The sequence below is a fragment of the Alosa pseudoharengus genome, unplaced genomic scaffold (assembly GCF_046254945.1).
Source record: "Alosa pseudoharengus isolate Yale_2024_CS ecotype anadromous, Long Island Sound unplaced genomic scaffold, YU_APseudo_1.1 YU_APseudo_1.1_scf_7, whole genome shotgun sequence".
NCBI classification, from domain to species: domain Eukaryota; kingdom Metazoa; phylum Chordata; class Actinopteri; order Clupeiformes; family Clupeidae; genus Alosa; species Alosa pseudoharengus.
In genome coordinates this window covers 37,751,413-37,770,716 of record NW_027468859.1, presented here as the reverse complement: position 1 = coordinate 37,770,716, position 19,304 = coordinate 37,751,413, and the positions used below count along the sequence as shown (strand labels likewise).

The 19,304-nt window shown below is 42.7% G+C and overlaps 2 protein-coding genes across 4 annotated transcripts in view; both read right to left on the bottom strand.

The window, feature by feature from the left end:
- LOC143109099 (grainyhead-like protein 1 homolog) overlaps window positions 1–7,487 on the bottom strand; it is a 13,180-nt gene extending 5,693 nt beyond the window's left edge. Inside the window, exons 1-11 of one of the 2 annotated variants that reach the window (XM_076271705.1) lie at window positions 6,884–7,487; window positions 5,471–5,666; window positions 5,140–5,201; window positions 4,669–4,984; window positions 4,226–4,314; window positions 3,721–3,877; window positions 3,290–3,398; window positions 2,987–3,081; window positions 2,044–2,290; window positions 931–1,052; window positions 414–442 (exon numbers count right to left, since the gene is read on the bottom strand). In XM_076271705.1, coding sequence (XP_076127820.1) covers window positions 414–442; window positions 931–1,052; window positions 2,044–2,290; window positions 2,987–3,081; window positions 3,290–3,398; window positions 3,721–3,877; window positions 4,226–4,314; window positions 4,669–4,984; window positions 5,140–5,201; window positions 5,471–5,666; window positions 6,884–6,903 — 1,442 coding nt within the window. In that variant the 5' untranslated portion in view covers window positions 6,904–7,487. Of the gene's footprint in view, window positions 1–413; window positions 443–930; window positions 1,053–2,043; window positions 2,291–2,986; window positions 3,082–3,289; window positions 3,399–3,720; window positions 3,878–4,225; window positions 4,315–4,668; window positions 4,985–5,139; window positions 5,202–5,470; window positions 5,667–5,764; window positions 6,855–6,883 lie in introns of those variants that run through there. The other variant, XM_076271706.1, reaches the window with a different exon arrangement.
- Window positions 7,488–7,574: 87 nt separating this feature from the next.
- Window positions 7,575–18,804, bottom strand: taf1b (TATA box binding protein (Tbp)-associated factor, RNA polymerase I, B). Of its 2 annotated transcripts, none has more exons than XM_076271703.1 (15): window positions 18,708–18,804; window positions 18,390–18,488; window positions 18,204–18,294; window positions 17,954–18,051; window positions 17,694–17,786; window positions 17,266–17,386; window positions 15,892–16,072; window positions 15,591–15,690; window positions 14,311–14,497; window positions 13,909–14,092; window positions 11,969–12,021; window positions 11,755–11,839; window positions 11,521–11,591; window positions 8,839–9,067; window positions 7,575–8,037 (listed from the first exon to the last, which is right to left on the bottom strand). In XM_076271703.1, exons 1-15 carry the CDS (start codon window positions 18,723–18,725, stop codon window positions 7,848–7,850), a joined length of 1,800 nt encoding a protein of 599 aa, XP_076127818.1. In that variant the 5' UTR covers window positions 18,726–18,804; the 3' UTR covers window positions 7,575–7,847. The 2 variants fall into 2 exon arrangements, with proteins under 2 accessions (XP_076127818.1, XP_076127819.1); XM_076271704.1 differs by having other exon boundaries at window positions 14,350–14,497.
- Window positions 18,805–19,304: the final 500 nt, after the last annotated feature.

Below are 19,304 nucleotides of genomic sequence, written 5' to 3'. Positions count from 1 at the left end.
GTCAATCATTTGCCTGGAAAGAAATTATCATCAATGTGCCGGGCAGCAGAAACGGTGTGATGTATTATAAGTTAGAGGAAATCTCCCTTGAATCTCCCTTGAATGAGCTGTGTAATCATTTCCCATTTCAATAAGTAAATTGCACCAAGCGAAGGAGAGCTGGAGAGGGAAGAGAAGGAGAGCTGGAGAGGAGGAGAGCTGGAGAGGAGGAGAGCTGGAGAGGGAAGAGAAGGAGAGAAGGAGAGGGAAGAGAAGGAGAGCTGGAGAGGAGGAGAGCTGGAGAGGAGGAGAGCTGGAGAGGAGGAGAGGAGGAGAGCTGGAGAGGAGGAGAGCTGGAGAGGAGAGGAGGAGAGGGAAGAGTGAGAAAGGCAGAGATAAGAGACAGAACAATAGAATGAAAAAAACAAACATACCTTTCGTCTCCCTCCTCCACGGGAGTTCCCTGTTGTAACGACACAAAGAGAATGAAGTGTTAAGACCCTGAGGGAGAACACGACGTCATGGTTTGGCACCTTGCTTACCTGAAGCCCTTACCAGGAGTCTGTTGTTCCTCCAGTGTGAATGCATTTACACAAAGCAGCTGCTGCCTTAATGCTTTCAACCATACGCTGGTTACAATCCTACACTCATGTTGATTTCAATCACCACAGATATGTCTACAGTTGTTATCATGAGGAATATCAGCAGGTTTGCTACTACTTCTTCTGTGTTTGGTTGTAGGGCTTTTTGTTTGCAAGCAGTGTCAATCAGCGTTTTCCCCACATACGCCAGTGCATCTCGCTGGCTAACTATCTCACACCAGGACCAGCCTGCAACTTGGCAAACCCTGCCGACAATCGTGTTGACACGGACTGGCTTGGCACTCGCATTTCTGCCACTGATCAGGAGCGCGTTGAGGTGCTTGCGCAAGATCTGAAAAACAAAACTCACATGTTGCTGATGGGCGGCAAAGTGCGCCTCCGGGATGAACAGCACTGGCATCGTCACCATGTCACTCATGGGTTTGAACACTGTGATGTCAAGAGGGTTCAGTTGCAAGGTGCCTTTGCCACCTACAAAACAAAGCACGGGGGTTATCAAACAGAACGGCCGTTGGCTAGAAAAGCAGGACTGCGAGACGTTTAAACGCGTCTCAGTGTCTGAGTAGTTGTTTGTTTTGGATGACAACACGAGAGAAGGAGGCAATTAGTGTCAGAGACCAGGAACGCAGCTGCAAAGCTCTTCAGATGTTTTCACTGACCACTGACCTGCAGCTGAGTTTGAGTATGTCTGCAATAGTGTGTGTGTAAACACAAATAAGTTTGTGTACCCTGCTTACTGCCTGATATTTAGACCACACAACAATTTGTCTCTAAGCATTTAATATATGCATTTAATGTTTGTGTTCCAAAATGCCTATATTTATGGATGGATGGATGGATGAATGGATGGATGGATGTGTGTATGATGGATGGATGTGTGAATGAATGTGTATTTGTGTATTTTCTTCAGTAAAACAGCTACCTGCACATCACACGTATATGCCATGATTAAGTATGTGTGTATGTGTCCACATGCATAGTTGTGTTGTCTTTGGGTAAAACAGCTACCTGTCTTTGTGCTAGTACTCTCCTGCCCTAACAGCAACTATACTATATACTACGTGTGTAACTGTGCGTTGTCTTGGGGTAAAACAGCTACCTATACATGTATGAAAGTGTAACTGTGCGTTGTCATGGGGTAAAACAGCTACCTATACATGTATGAAAGTGTAACTGTGCGTTGTCTTGGGGTAAAACAGCTACCTATACATGTATGAAAGTGTAACTGTGCGTTGTCTTGGGGTAAAACAGCTACCTATACATGTATGAAAGTGTAACTGTGCGTTGTCTTGGGGTAAAACAGCTACCTATACATGTATTTACAGTGTAACTGTGCGTTGTCTTGGGGTAAAACAGCTACCTATACATGTATGAAAGTGTAACTGTGCGTTGTCTTGGGGTAAAACAGCTACCTACATGTATGAAAGTGTAACTGTGCGTTGTCATGGGGTAAAACAGCTACCTGTCTTTGTGCTGGCGCTGTCCTGGCCTCGGCCCTTGCGGCGCAGCACCTTGCGTTCCTCGTCGCGGATCTTGCGCTCAGCCCCCTTGTCGCAGAACACCTTAATCTGGCAGTAGGCACGGTGCAGCGGGAGCTGGTCGCCGTGGTTACTGCAGCTGTAGGTATCAATCTGCAGGTTGAGGGGGAGGCCCTTCACTCCCTTCTGGGGGGAGAAGTCTGTGCTCAGGCAGTTAACGGACACATAGATCTGTTAAAGAACAAAACAGACAGGAAGAGAAAAGGGACAAAAATTAGATAGAGCAATTGAAGAAAACAAATGTCAAGGATTTCTATTTTCCAAATAGTTCAAATGAATTTATCAAACTGCCCTGTACACATTGAATTATTTAATCTTCAGGTTCTGCATTCCCACTGTTCAACAGGTAAAATTCTCTGAATTGACCCCACTCTACCACACAATAACAACTATTGAAAGTAGTTCAACTTCTGAAGTGAGTCTCCCTCAACTGGTCATTCTGTGTAACTACATTTCTGCACATCATCCCTCGGAAAATGTATGTTGGGCAATGGAATTTTGTGCACAAATCAATATTATAATTGAGGACACGCTGAACAATATATGATTAGAAATGCTGACAGTATTGAACAGATGAAGAAGCTGGAGAAGATTCTTTAACCAGATAAGTATGACTGTTATACTATGTCTAAGTATATGTCTCCCTCTTTTGGTCATTGTATGCTACTGCAGCAAGCAGTAACTGCTCTCATACTTTGATAGCATATTAGAAAATCAAACATAACAGAAATAGGTCATTTAATGTCTTAATTACAGCTACTGTCTATTTTTTCCTGATGAATGCCTACTAGACACCTGCTATCTTCCTTTATTGCTCTTAACTATGGTGAACACAATTGCTCAGTTTCTCTCTGATCACAAACTCACTTTTGGCTCATCCTTGGTGTTCCATGTGAAGGAAATAGCATTGAAGGAAATCTCTTCAATATTGGCCACAGTGCTGACACTCTCCTTGTAGTCAGCTAGGGGCATAGAGAGAGCAGAGAGGGTTAGTCATAACAGAGAAGAGCCAAGAAAGACTAAACCAAGCCGTGCGAGATCTAGTATGAGCATTCAGATTATGGTTTTTGTCACACCAGATAGATGAAGTGAAGCAGTATTAGTAGTGATCTATAATCTAATCGCATGGGTTCAAATTAAGTGATAATCTTGGAATCGTGGCTTCCTCACCGATGTCAATGCAGTGCTGTTTCGCTGAGGGCTGTCTGCTGTGCCAGAACTTCCACGACCTAAGCTGGTCCTCCACACACTTGTCATGGAACACCACCATCACAACACTCTGAGACAGAACACACACACACACACACACACACACACATACTTAGATCACAGTTCATCTACTGTGTTGCAATCAAAGGACTATTTCTTAAAAATCCTAGTGCAGGCAGCCCTCAGATCATTTAAATGAGTCAATGGCTAGTTGATGAGCATATTCACACAGTTGGCCAGCAGGGTGAAATGACATAAGATTCTTATATGATCTATATGCCATAGGAGCCGTCTTATCTCATTTTAAGCATTGTAATCCATCCTTGCTCAAATGGCTAGACTTCTCTAACTGAATGAGGTGGTATAAGTGGGTGGTTAAGTGCACTACTCACCCGCACAATGGTGTTGGGCTGGGGCCCGCTCTTGCCCTTGCTCTGACAGCGGAGGCTGATGGGGTAGAAGTGGCCCTTGTTGATGTAGCTCATCACACCACTGCTGGTCTTCTGTGACGTGGAGCGAGGGGCCTCCAGTGTGTACTCGAACTGGTGACTGGGAAAGAGGAAATGTTTCAGGGTTCACAGTTTTAACACCTCGCCTGCTTCTATGGAGTGATGGTGGCGCACATCGTTTGTAGGCCAGAGTCGGACGTTGTGTTCGGAAAATCAACTCATTCTCTACGTCGTGCACTATATAGGCCCTATATAGTGCACAATATAGAGAATGAGTCAATTTATAACCACCATATATTCACTTTTTAGGGGATAAACCACCAGTAATATTCATTTTATAGGGATAACCTCCATATATTCACTTTATGGTGCACTCAGTAGTGAATGGGTGGGAGTTTTGAACGCAGGGTGAGAAACTGCACTGGGTGTCGGTCTTGGCGGCCTTTACCTGTCCAGCATGCTGACGTGAGAGTAGCCCCCAGGACAGACGGAGGAGACGTGTGAGTGCAGATCCTCAGAATGATAGGCAGCCTGGCTCTGAGATGCATGTCAAAGAGATCAAAACAAAGAGAGTTTCATTATGTAAACGCAGTGAGGGGGCAGTTTCACTAGTGAGACAGAGAACAAAAGCCTACAGGGCATTAAGAAACTTCACCATAAATATATATAAAATAAGAGAACTTCACCATAAAAAAAAAAACAAAAGAAAATATATATGTATATAAAACAATCTAATCATGTTGACGTATGAACGATATGGACACTGTAATGTACAAAGTGAAGACAGGGATGAGTTTGTCTCTAAACTCTAAACACAAATCTTAGTAGTGTAGGGGAAATAAACAATATGGTCATAGATGGGAGAATGGGGGACATGATGAAGTTCCATACCTCCCCTGCGAGTCCCTCTGTGTATGTGGAGTCTGGCGTCTGGGCCTGCGCTCGGAGGCCAAGGGGACTGTAGCTGGGGCTGAACGCCACGGCCTCTGACCGGGAGCCCTGGGCAGCAGGGTCCCCCACAGGCAGAGACTGGGACGCCCCCTCTTGGCTCAGCATGTACGTGGACGGGATCCCATGTGGGGAGTCGAAGGGGTGGAAGGCCGAGCCTTTCTCCCAGCCGAGAGGGCTGAGGTGGGGGAGGCCGCCGAGGGGCACAGTCTTGAGGGTAGCCATGGACTGGGTGGGCTTTGGAAATGATACCAGATCTCTGGAGGAGGAAGAGTGGCACATTCAAATGGGCAGTTTCATCTCACATTTACTTTTAACCTGTCAACCAGTTAACAAGTGTTTCTGTGACTGAAGAAGACTACTTCATGTCGGAAAGGGCGATAAATCAGGCAGAGTAACTGAAACAGGCCTTACGTTAGATTGCTAGCGCCACCTGCTTCAGTTTTGACAGCTTTGGAGATCTTATCCTTTGGCACCTGGGGAACAGATATGTGATGGCATGATTGATTGAAACCTTAGTTCTCAGTTTTAATCTGAACAATCTAAACAAGGAATGCACTGATCAGATGTGTGTAAAGCTACACAAGAGTATGTCTATTTCAATGACGACTAAATGGTGTTTGTGTGTGTTTATTTTTACATCTTTGTAAGCAAGGCCTTTGATCTCTCCCCATTATCTGACTTACACAACATCCAAGCCTATCAGAAAGCAACCACTAGTGTAGCATCACAGATCTGCCCTTACCTTGTAGTAGTCGTAGAGAAGGCTGAGGGCAGCTGCACTGTCTTCATCCCCATTGATGCTCATCATGGCTTTGGACGCGGCAGTTAAGGGATTCTCCAGGAAGGACCTCCAGGCCTCGTCCTCGTCCGCCAACCCCGGCTGACGCTGGGCAACGCAGGCCAGGGACTCCCCGTGGAGCACCAGCACTGTCCTCTCTCTGGGGACAGGGCACATGCAGAGTGTGGGTGGGCCATAAAAAACAATACTGACATTGATTGATTCACTTGGCTGAAGCTTTTATCCAAAGCAACTTACAGCAAGAGAATAACATTCAGTCTACAGTGCCGAACTGTGTGGTCATGAAACTGAATGTAGTTATAGCAGAAGGTTTTTCCTGAAGTAATTCAGGAAGCCATTTCACCATTTCAGCCATTCACAGGCATTTCATTAACATGTTCCCATACTCTTCCTGTTGCCCTTCTTGTGCTGCTGCTGCTGGGATGCGGAAGGTTGCTGTGTGGGACTCAGACACAAGCCCCTACGCACCTTGCTTACACGTTAAACACCAGCCTGACCCCCAGGCCAATGCCTGCATCTAAACACACAGCTATTTACACAACAGATGCATATTTGTCTTCAAAAAGACACTCTAAAGAACTGCAATAAAAGATGTCAAGAAGTTATTTGCCTATTGTGAGCATTTTGGCATCAACGCTCTTTAGTGAAGACCTAACTGCTGAACTACGGGGAAGTTTTACTACAACGTGATGTAGGCCTATACTATGTAGAGATGAGTGTCTTGTCACTTGGCAGGATGCAGGTCCTGCTAAACCGGAGTTACAGGTCTGGAGGATGACTCAAGATGAGCTAGGCCAACTGTTTTATTCTAGAAACTGTCTGTCTGAGGATAAGTAATGGTTTCCCGGTTGATTTTCTCCTTTGACTGTAGATACATTATTTCTTCTAAGACAAAGCATGCTGTTTGCCTCCTATGAAATATTTTAACTTTTAAGCAACTCTTACCTCCAAAGATCATCGATTGATATTTAAGGCAAAACTTTATTTAAACAGTGTGGTGACAGTTGTCTAAGTTAATTAGCCTGCTTTTACCCTTGGGAGATATTTGACCAAATGCGGCTATAGGCCTACTGTATATTTTGTAGGCTATATATGCGGCAACGACTACTACATACAAAACATCTGTTTTGTAAACAATTAAAACGCTTCTATGCCAAAAGAATAGCATATCGGATTTATAACAACTACAACCATTGTATCACCACTTTAGTTATATAGGCCTACATTTTGCATTTGCATCAACATAGGCTAGTCAAAATCCATTGGGTCACCTACATAAAATCCTATAAAGTCTATCATAAGGCACATATCATCACGTGAGGCTTGTCACACGTCAGTGACCTAAACTAAACTTACTTGCCATGCTCCTGTGTCATCTTCTGTCGGAACCGGACTTTCTCGTTCGCGCTGTAAATCCAACCAGTCCTCACAAATAGAGAACACCAAACGTGAATCAAATTTTGGATGCGGGCAGGCGCTACAGTAAATACTGTTCCTCCAAAACGGGTTGAGGTGGCTTTTTAACCTTCAACAACTTTTGAGTGGAGAGGTTACCTTTACCTGTGATTCAAGGCATGGCTAGATATATGTGGGCGGGGTTTCGGAGTAATTTCCATGCAAATCGAGAGCGCTGTCTGGTAGTCGAAATCGCGCCAAGGTGATGGGGGTGGGGAAGAATCTTAAGACTCAGCATCGTTATCTCTGCTCTCTACACACATACACGCAGACAGAGTGGAGGGGCTTCAGGCCAAATTGCATTTTTTTCTGTCGTTATTTTTTTATTATTTAATAGTATGTACATTCTCTAATCAATCCGATAAAACCGTCAGCCAACTAAGATGGGCCAATTTGTAAGGTCCGAGAGCAAATCGTAGGAACAAACATGGTTTACTGCAGCCACTGGCTACCGCCGGTACTGTTGTGAAAGGGCGTTAACACCAGTTTCAGCTTCGAGCAACCCAAAACCAATTAAAGAGGAGAGGCACCAGGAGGGACCTTTAGGCGAAAATTACAAGAGTATTTCGATGTGACATTAACAGCCATCTCATATGAATACTGTTGTTTATTTATAATGGAGTGAACATATGGTGGAGGTAGGCTACATTAGTATTCACATACATAGTCTACTTGCCAATTATCTAAAACATTTTAAGCCTGAATGACCATGTCAACAGATGAACATCACCCAAAATCTTGAAAAACAGCCTATGAAGTTGACAGAAGTTGACACAGAAAGGGTGTCCAGTCCCTGCACAAGTGCACATTTCCCCCCATGTCAGCTATGGCACCTTTCTCTTCTTTCCCTTGTCTTTTGTCACATTTATTTCTCCACCGTCGTTTTCTTTTTTCGCTTAAACCGCCGGCACTTCATAAACTGTTGCTCCACCCTGAGGACCTCCTGGTGCATGCAGGCCGGCGTCACCCGCAGCAGGAAGGAGAACAGCTCCAGCAGCCATACGTACATCCTGGGCAGTGTGGGCTCCACCTCAGCATAATGGCTCTTGCATGGCCTGGGAGAGATGTAGTGCATGAGGATAAGGCACAGAACAGAGTGAAGTCAATTGCTGTTCAGACGTAAACGACTACCTCCTCCTAACACTTCTAGCAAACAACCTAACATGCACTAACCATGCACTTCCGTCTCCTACCTCCTCTTTCTACCATTTTTACTTCCTACCACACTTTGATTAATACTTACAATGTCTGCACTCTTCCCCTCTAGTAATAGTATTGACTGATGCAGTAGCAATTCCTAGCTAAGGTCTCTTATGTGCTGTAGTTTGAATTGTGTTATCTTTCTGTAAGTTGCTTTAGGTAAAAGCAAAATAAACTAAATAAATAAATGCACACGTAAATGTTTTAAGGTCTCATTCCCATATGGTACCATTAGAGTTTAATACTGGTATGGGGTAAAAGGGTTGTCAAGGGTTGAACAATCAACTTTCTGAAATGGTTTCAGGTCAGGATACCTTTCATAGTTTTTATAATGTTTATGGATGCCCCGGTGGAATATGTTTTTATTAATATGTTTATAAATGATATAATATATTTAATATAATGTAATATATGTTTATATATATTATATTGAATATATATGTTTATAAAATATGTTTATAAAGTCTTTAGTAAGTGGATTATTTGCAACCCTGATTTGGGGTGAAGTGAGAATGGCACCTGTACAGACCAAACTCACCCCCTTAATTCTACCTTTAAGTGTTTATGCCAAAGAGGTTGACACACAATGACATGACAATATGAAAACATTATAAAACTCTATAGAATATGCTCACAGTGCAACACTGTGGTCTTACTTTTTACCACGGCTTGCCAGAAATGGATGCCAGTATTTCTCATTGGCAGTGGTATGGGCTTCCCTCTCCTTCTTCATGACATGGTGCAGTTTGGTCTGATGGAAGCTCGGGCCATCAGAGTCCTCCCCTTCCCCCCAACGGAAGATGAAACTGGAGGGTTTGGAGTGTAGCGTATCTGGGGAGGGTCCTGAAAGCTTCTGGAAGCTCTTCTGCAGATGTTCTACCACCCCTGGAAGTGTAGTAGGGAAAAGAAGAGGAGATGTTATCCAGCTTGCAAGACAGGACAATTGCAATGACAGACTAAGGCTACGTTTATACGGTGACGATGAAAAGAGAAGACGCAGAAGTGGCGTCTCATCTTCATTTTTTTATTCGCGTTTAGACGAGCATTCTCAGGGGGAAATCTTTGTTTATATGAAGACACAAGAGTATGTGATATTCGATTGGATATGCATTCCAGACCGCTGGGTGGTGGTGTGACGCGCAGACATTCTAATTTGACAGTTTAGCCAGAGAGGTAATCAAGGATCTTTGGTTTAGCCGTTTAGACGGAGACACAACCCGGGTCGTCTTCAAAACTCTACACTCTTCAGATTTTTGCGCCTTCGCAATCGTTCTCGTATAAACGGCCCCTAAAGATTTAAGTCCCAGGTGCCATAGATACTAGAAGTAATTATGGCTTAGCTGCTCTGTAATACACTTAGAATAGACCAAGCTACTGAATAAACCCATTAATTGAAAACTAGCCTTAAAGGCGCAGTCAGGGATTTTACGCGATTTGAAGCCCATACAATCTTTTGTCTATGGCAAGCCATTTTAACATTTACCCGCTAAGTTTGACTATCCGAAATTAACATTGTAGATATCAACAACGTCTTTCTGACTAGTCGCAATTACATTTTGGATAGTTGGAATTGTCATTCAAGATATCTGTAACGTAATTGTGACTAGTCGAAACGTCAGATAGAGATATCTGTAATTTAGTTTTGACTAGGCAAAACTGAATTACAGATATCTGTCATCAAGTCATTGAAAACAACATTCAACTCGTCACACATCTTAAATGACAATTGCAGATATCTTTAATTCAGTTTTGACTAGGCAGAATGTAAGGTGAAGATATCTCAAACGTCATTATGACTAGTGCAAATTATTGTGCAAGACGTTGCTCTTTAGATCCGTAGCAGAGCCTGTCTACTTATTAGACATTCTCTGTCCGTAGGCTAATTTCCCCTCCCCAACATAGTCGAAGAAGCAGTCATGTCTGTAATGTCTTGTTGACATCTAAAATAACTAAAACTCAGGGACACCGTGTGGTTTATTAGACTCTCACGTTATCAACTGGCTTGATCTCGGTTTTGTAGCCTACATAAATTAGTAGGCCTAGGCTACAAAATGCACCAGCACCATCTATAGTAGGCTACAGGAAACTCCATTCATAATGGTGTTGGCTGTAATAGAAAAAATCCTCCTGTCTTGCATAGGCTGTATCTTAAAATGATGATTAAAAACTCCTTCGCCCTCTGGCTGCTCTGACATTGTGCTAATTAGTGCTAATTACAAAGTTAACAGTTAACAGGTGCTATGTGATTTGATGATTTGAACAACAACACGCTCTGCTCTCGCCTTGGGATGCGGGTCTAATTTGCATAGCAATACAGATATCTTATCTATTTCACCTAGTCAAAACTCTAATTCAAGATATCTATAATTACATTTTGACTAGGCAGAATGAAAGTTATAAATATCTCCAATTTCAGATATCTCTAATCAAAACTCATTCAAGATATCTATAACTTGATAATATATATCTACAATCAAATTATGACTATCCCTAACTCCAGTTTGAGATATCTACAACGTCATTTTCACTAGTCATAATTCCATTTACAGATATCTACAATGTCATTTCGCCTAGTCAAAACTTAATTCAAGATATCTGAAAAGGAACATGTAGATATCTTCAATTGAGGTGAATTAAAGATATCTTCAACTAGAGTTATGACTAGTCAGAATCAAATTGTAGATATCTCTAACTGGAATTACAGATATCTACAATTCAATTGCAGGTATCCGTAATTCACATAGTGGATATCTGCAACTGAATTGTAGATATCCGTAATGATAAACCCCATAGCCCCAATGGCAAATGTGGCGTCATTTGTCCTAGGAAGAATGTCTTTGTGGATATCTCAAATGACAATTATGGATAGGAAGAATTTAATTGCGGATATCTAAAATGTTCGTTTTGACTAGGCAAAACTGAATTACAGATATCTGCAATACATATCCAGTCTAGCGGGTAAATGTTAAAATGGCTTGCCATATTTGTCACATTCAGGATTCATATTCTCACGACTGGTCCCTGTAGGCAGTCCAGGCTCCGAGAACTAGAAACAAAATGGGGGCAGCCTGCCCCCTAACAAAAACAAAACCCTGCCTGGAGTTTCTCTGGGAATGCTGAAGGTAGGGGTGAGCTACCTCTCTGGTGTATTTTGTTTGGTACCTGGTTAAAATATAATGCATGTTTTTTTTTGCACAAAAGCATCTGCTAATGAATGTAAACATAAACACAAACAAACGCAACCTCTTGCAAAATCCCTGACTGCACCTTTAATAGGAGAAGATACACCAAGTCATTGAGATGATTAACAGTATCGCTCTTGACTAAACACCACTTACGTCTTCTCTTCAGATTCACAGTTTTGTCTTTCTTGCGGAAAACCATGGCTTTGGAAGACTTCCACATCTGACTACATGACCAAAACAAACAGAATGAACAGAAAACAGACTTCAGCTGGTACAGATCACATCAGCAGTTTGAGCCGATCGATCATTCCTTTACAGACAAGTGGGGAAATTATGAGGAGATTATGAGGACTGTGAAATTACTGAGTTTTTTTACCCCCTTATTACCTTGCCGTTTGCTGCTCTTCTCTCTTTTTAGCTTTCTCGAAGGCTTTCAGCACTGTCTCATACCACCACGCCAAGCTAAAAAGCCCTGCGCTCCCCAGGGGAGGGAAGAAAAAATGTCTAAGAACATCACATTGGCATTGAGATAGAATTTTGACATATATCAGGTATTAGTGACTGAAAAGGACTGAAATAGCTTTTGCCACTCTCCAAATACCTGAACCTGGAATGTCAGCAAAATTATGATGATCAGCTTTTTCAGACAATTTCCTGAAAACAAAGTTTAATTCATGTTTAATTCATTTTCTAAAAAAGGACTCTCTTGTTACAAGAATAAAGAAAAAAATCAAACAAAAAATAATCTTCACTTAATGTGAATGTGGAAGCGCATTTTAACTGGCAAGAAACTGATGTTTCTTTACTTTTTATTTCTGTTATTGAAGCCAATTATAAACGCTGTCAGTGCATCTTCGCCAGTCTGCATGATCATACTATAACCTGTTCTATTTCTAATTGCATACAATGAGGTCAAAAAACTAGATGTACCGCAGAGCGGTACAAAATATGAGCCCAGTCCAGCACATGTTTTCCACAAAAATAAGTCACGCTGAAAGGCATATATGATTCTAACTGTCTCACTGAATTGCATTATGCACACTCAATTCTCACTGGTATCTGCTAGACAACAAGTACCAAAACATGATTAGTTCATAGATTTCACATGTAATATACATTTTATACAATCCCATCCCCATCTTGCCTGTTCATAATTCTGAGAAATTCTTGAATTGTGTGCATGTGTGCGTGTACATGTTTATGTTTATGTGTGTGTGGGTGTGTGGGTGGGTGTGTGTGCTTGCATGTGTGTTTGCCTGTTTATGTGCCTGTGTGTGTGCATGTGCATGCATGCGTATATATGTCTACTGTGTGAGTATGTGTCATACGTAGGATTACTGTGAATGTATGTGTGTGCGTGTGTATCTGTTTATGCACATGTGTGCATATGGAATGGGTTTACATGACCCCTGGAGGCAAACATACGCAAAAAATTGGTCATCCTAGGCCCTACGGTTCTCAAGATATTCACAGAAAACTGTGTCTGCCCTACCCTCCTTTCGGGAGGTCCAGTCGAGCGGGGGGGCTACAGATCAAAACGAAAAGCGATGGTTCCATGCTATCCATGTGGGGTTACATGCCCGCCAAGTTTCGTGTACCCCGGTCTTTCAGTGTCCCGGGAATCCTTGTTGGTGTACGGTCACTAAATGTACACATAAATTTGAACGAAAGTCCACGAAACTTGCCATGCATTCGGAGGGTGTCATAATGATGCTACACTTTCAATTTTGTGCAGTTTTGACCATGTCAGCCAGAGATATTGTGATGAAAACACCTAATGTTTTGCTTTTTAATTTTTAACTAGGTGGCGCTATACATGAAATAAGTGGTAATGGGATAAGTTAACATGCCCCCTTAAGACCAACACAAAAAAAAGGTGGACCTCCTAGGCCCTACGGTTCTCGAGATATTCACAGAAAACTGTCTCCGGCCACCTACAGGCCAGTTGGTGTATAGTAACATAAATTAATTTATTGTGTGGCCCCCCATGAAAGGAATTCCACGAAACTTGGCGTGCATTCAGAGGGTGTCATAATGATCCTACACTTACAATTTCGTGCAGTTTTGACTATGTTAGGTCACAGATACCTGCGATTACAACACCTCATTTTTACTTTTTTGTGTTTAACTAGGTGGCGCTATACATGAAATGAGTAGTTATGGAATGGGTTGACATGGCCCTTTGAGATCAACATACAAAAAAAATGGTCCTCCTAAACCCTACGGTTCTCGAGATATTCACAGAAAACTGTGTCTGCCCTACCCTCCTTTCGGGGGGTCCAGTCCAGCGGGGGGGCTACAGATCAAAACGAAAAAAGGAGGTTCCATGCTATCCATGTGGGGTTACATGCCCACCAAGTTTCGTGTACCCCGGTCTTACAGTGTCCCGGGAATCCTTGACGGAAATTTGGACATGCGAAAAAAAAAGAAAAAAATAAAATAAAAAAAATAAAAAAAAAACAAAATCTGACTAAACCTATATGACCGCCGCTTCGCTGCACGCCGGTCATAATAATCTCTCTGCCCATATGCCTTGCTTACCACTCCTTGTTATCGTTGAGCCTGAAGAGCAGCTTCATGGAGACAATGATGAGGGCGCAGGCTAGGAGTTCGTAGCTGATGGGCGATTTCCTCTGAGCCGTGCTCGCGTGGTCAAATGTTAAAGCCCCCACCTTAGCTAGGCCCGATCGATGCATCACCTCACACACCCAGTGGTGCAACTCATCTACACAGGAGATAGACAAACTAGTCATGAACAGAATACCAATATGGATAGAAAAGATCAAACTAAAGCGAGAGCACAGGGGACAAAGATGAAAGAAAAAGAAAGTACCTCAACCAAGAAATAAAAAAATTAGGACACGGATAATAATCACAGAAAAAAACAAGACACAAAGAACATTTGCCACACGGACAGTCGGACACTCAATAGAGTGCACATACAAGAAACATCCAGCGGAGAGGGGTCCCCTGGGTACCCACCGGGGAGGTTGGCCTCTGTGAGGTAGCGGAGGCTGAGGAGGCCAGGGTGCAGCAGGCACTGGGCACTGATGGAGGGGAAGGCAGGGAGCTCCATCACTCGGGCCAGGAGCTGCGCCTCCTTCTGCACTCGCTGATAGGACGGGATGGACTACAGAGGAGACGAGGGTGCAGAGCAGGAACTCACACACACGCGCGCAAACACACACATACACAATAATGGGCATCTGTATACATCTTAACATCTTAGCATTAACATAGTTGAATTTTGGCCAATGGCAGGGATTCCACTAGTGATGATATGCTACACTGCTTCTTATTAGTCTTATTTCTTAAAGGAAGTGGCATATTCCTCCGCGCACATTTACGCATGGTCACATGTTGGGAGGCCCACGACACCCCTCGCATGCCGCCGCGTTAATGACGCAATTCTTGTCACATGCCGTGTGTGTGGGACACAGAGGCAGGACTTTATTCAGACTCTTAGCGCACTAGATCATAATGAACCATACAGACTGCAAACAAACAATTATTTGAGTTTACAATTCAATCTGTGCTTTCCAGTGGATCTTTCCAAGAATTGGAATGACTGGAATGTCTGCATGAAGAGCTGCAGGAAAAGCTTTGCATAATAAAAAAACAGGATTTTCCACAACAGGAATTTGAATACTGAGCTGCAGAGGGATCAGCCCTCCATACTGGAGTCAGTGGGTCTGAGTGACAGCACGAGATCAGACGTGCTCATAGGCAGGTGAAGAGGACAGGAAGAGGAGGTACACCTGGAACTGGAACACCATCTTTTTTTTATGTTTACTAAATTATATGTGGAGTTGCTGCTTCACTGAAACATGTCTGAGAAACTGAGGACCCATGTGAAATGTCTTCTATTTTACATTACATAATCACAAATAAAGTACCTACAGCAATAATCATAAGCGCACATGATACTATTTATGCTTTGCTACTTTGGTGAGTGTTAAATGTCCATCTGAATCATTTGTAAGGTGGTGCAAGGCAGGTAAGTTGGGGAAAGGCTGGTAACATCTCAGTTTTATAGAGGGCTTCTAGGCGTTTGGAGTGATTTTTCACAATGGAATTTGGGAAAATGCTTCACAAAAGAAAAGCAGATCATGGTCACAGAAAAAAAATAAAAATATTGTTTCCTAAGTTTCAGACAGGCTATTTCAAATCCTGTGAGTACAACGGATACAGACACAGTAACAGTTCTAACAGATATGTCTTACCTCCACTCTGAAGATGCTAGCATCTTTGCCAAACAGCTTAATCTCTTCAGGAAACACCTCATGGATATTAAGGTATGGAATATGTTTTTCAGACACAAATCTGCATTAAGAAATGAGTAAACACACACACACACACACACACACACACACACACACACACACACACACACAAAGTCAATTCAAGGAATCTGATACCCATCTATAAACAGTGACAAATAAGCAGACACACATACACATACAAACAAACACAAACACACACACACACACACGCACGCATTTTCTCTCCTCTCTGTACGCTTACCTCAGCAGGTCGGCCAGCGTTACGGCCTCTCGCACCCACAGCAGTGCCAGGTGGCACAGTGCCAGCGTCCTGGGCATGCTCATCAGGTGGTGGCTCCTCTGGTTGCGACGGTTGAGGTAGCCAGTGGCATCCGCCGAGCCGCACCATAATGATGTCGAGGCCTCATCATCACTAGAGTGGCCTTCACAGGATGACAAAAAGGACAGAAAACCACACCAGTCTTTTTTTATAAACCCCGATTTTCAGAAGAGTATGCTAGCAACAAAGACAGAGGACATAGCTCAATGGGTTAGTGATGAGGAGATCTGTCCCTGGCCTTATCAGAGATAAAAATCTATAAAGTCTGCTCAATGAATACATGTAATGTAAAATGTAAGAATATGGACAAGCAACTGTACAAGCTGGAGGTTGGTACTTCTGGAATCTTGACATGTCTACTGGGGGCTATGGAAGGCAGTAACAGGTGAGTTCTTTTCTTTAACAGTTTCACATAATGGTTAAATCACTGAAATTGTATATTATATAGATAGGAGTTGTATTCAACAAAAGGATAACCATGTCAGAGTTATCATAATCGTTCACTGTTCATATGTTACTTCAGGTGGAGAGAGTGTAAAGTTAAAGGACCAGAGCTATGCACACAGAGGCACTAATTAGTGCCTTGGGCACATGGTACACATTCCTGCTTACGTTGTTTAAGGGTAAAAGAGTCTGTGAGTCAATCTATGTTTATTTGCACCACTGATGCAGTTGTGACTGGTTAAGTTACAATAAAAAGGTAAAAAAATCTTTTTTTTTTTTTTTAAATGAATGCACAGGGGGCAATAACTGTGGGCGGTGGTAGCGTAGTGGTTAAGGAGCTGGGCTAGCATAAGTATAAGTATATATACTCTTTTGATCCCATGAGGGAAATTTGGTCTCTGCATTTATCCCAATCCGTGAATTAGTGAAACACAATCAGCACACAGTGAACACACAGTGAGGTGAAGCACACACTAATCCCGGCGCAGTGAGCTGCCTGCAACAACAACGGCGCTCGGGGAGCAGTGAGGGGTTAGGTGCCTTGCTCAAGGGCACTTCAGCCGTGCCTACTGGTCGGGGTTCGAACCGGCAATCCTCCAGTAACAAGTCCGAAGCGCTAACCAGTAGGCCACAGCTGCCCCCATGCAGTAGCCTGTAAAGTTGTGGGTTCAACTCCTACCTTCCACCGTTGTGCCCTTGAGCACGGCACTTAACACTGAGTATATATAAATGACGTATATAAGTCGCTTTGGACAGAAGCGTCTGCTAAATGAATAAAGGTAAAGGTAAATAAGTGTTGGTGTCCTGGTCCCCAGGACCAAAACCGGACAGCCTGGTTGTGTTGTGTCGTACCAGCACTCGCTCCCAAGCTCAGGTCACTCCCCTGGCTCACACTTGGCCCACTGTGCAGAGAGACGTCACTCAGGGCCTCCGACTCGACAGCGGAGTCTGAGTCCACATTCTGACATGGTTCCTGGAAGCACAAGGAATACTGGGTCACAAATTTTACTAACATGTCATGCAGTGCAGTATTGTTATGGGATTGTTCTTGGACGCTATTGTCTAAATCATAAATCATTCACATAAAATGAGATTAGAATATTTCTGTCAACAACAATGCCAGTGGTGAGAGTTGAAGACATAAATTAATTGAAGACTGTTCTTTGTGCTAAAACAAAACCAACTTTAGTTGGTCACTTCTTAACAACACCATTTAATATGTGCCAATGGCAATGCAAATACCATCTCTTATTTTCATACATAAAACTAATTTTACTTACTGCAGATATTCTCCCTAGAGAAATTGGGTTCTCTGTATATGCTTGCTTGGTTTTCTGAAGATATCTGCGCCAGAAATGGCACAAAACATCATTCTTGAAGAAAAAAAAGAATAAAAATAACAAACAAAAAAAAACCATGCCATTCAGCTCATTACTCATGTCTTTTCAATATTTTAAGACAATAATAGTAGCAATTTACTTCATCAGTATACTAGACAGTTTTTGTATAATTTACTTGTGTCTTATTTTGGCACACAAACCTTAAACTGTGGACAGACTCCTAAAACTAGCAAAGCATCAGCTTGGTGCATGAGGACAAATTGAAAGCCCTCAATGATCATCCATTCTTTCCCGAGCACTGCAGGCAGACAGGCAAAAAAGATAGTCTTTGATTAGTATATGATAAGCTCAACAGACACACTGGGCTAGTAAACATAGAGTTTCAAAAGGTGATATGAACCATGTGTATCGTCAGGTGTGGCCACTGGCCAGCCACTTAAGAACACAAACCTTTTTCATTCTTTTTGAATGACTTTCGCGAGAGGGTAGTAACACGACTGCTGGTGGATAACACCTCGGTTTCTTCAACGTCTCGCACTCTCTACGGAAAACAGACATGCAATTTAACGCATTTGTTAGGTGCTTTTGCCCTGATTTTTTCATACAATTTAAGATGTGAAGTCAATCCACACTCACCTCGATTATATTGTGGCAGGACTTGCAGTAAAACTGCCCAGTATCAGACACACCCCAGTTCACCGCGGAGCATCGTTCACATGGCACGCTGTAACCCGCCTAAAGGAAATCAAGAGCTACCGTTACATGAAAGTTATAGAATGGATGAATATATAATTAAGTGAAATTCCACTACAGGTATGGTTTCTCATGGTAGGCTACCTAAGGCTTACTAGCTTAGGCTAACTAAGTTAACCCATACACTAAGCATGGTTATTGGTGGCTCAGTGCATAATTTCGTAAAGATAAAAATTATGATTGCTTTGTTCTGTGACTTACTGTTAATTCGTCGTCCATGTTGCCAATATTATAAAGGCTAACTTTACTACTGCCTCGATACCTCAAGTGAACAGTTTTCACTTTTCACGTGGGGATGTCAACAGTGTTTTTTTCCGGTGTGTTGCAATAATGTGAATCCGACGTGAAACATGAACCTAGAACTTTGGGATCATTGTCAAACGTCGGGCCTCGGATGCTCAGCGACAGCTTGTGATAATCGAGACGAATAATCATCATGATTATTAACTTTTGAATTCAGTCAAATGCGTCTATTTTCTTGTCTACATTTTAAAATCGTATAGCCATCACCTGCAGCGATGCGTAGCGTACGTCCAGCAGAGGGCGTGTTAGACCGTGAAGTTGGATAGATCTCAGCCAACAACCTCCATCACTCGCAAGCCAGGGGTGTTTTTCTGTAAGCAATTGATGCATGGAAGGTAGGCTAAGTATACTGTATCAGTGATTCGCCTTTATTTCACATTCAACATCAGTTTAGCAAATCCTGTAAAAAAAACCTAGTCAACACCTGCACTGTAGAGTAAGTAGCCAAGGCTATGCCTAGGGCCTACCTACACACACCACATTTGATTTGACATG

Bases quoted from the DNA above. Each gene is read 5' to 3' on its own strand.
- taf1b (XM_076271703.1), bottom strand. The intron at 18,052-18,203 runs GTTTGTGTTCTT...GTCTGCCTGCAG, and splicing joins ATTCAAAAAGAATGAAAAAG to TGCTCGGGAAAGAATGGATG. The intron at 8,038-8,838 runs GTAAGACCACAG...CATCTCTCCCAG, and splicing joins CTGGCAAGCCGTGGTAAAAA to GCCATGCAAGAGCCATTATG.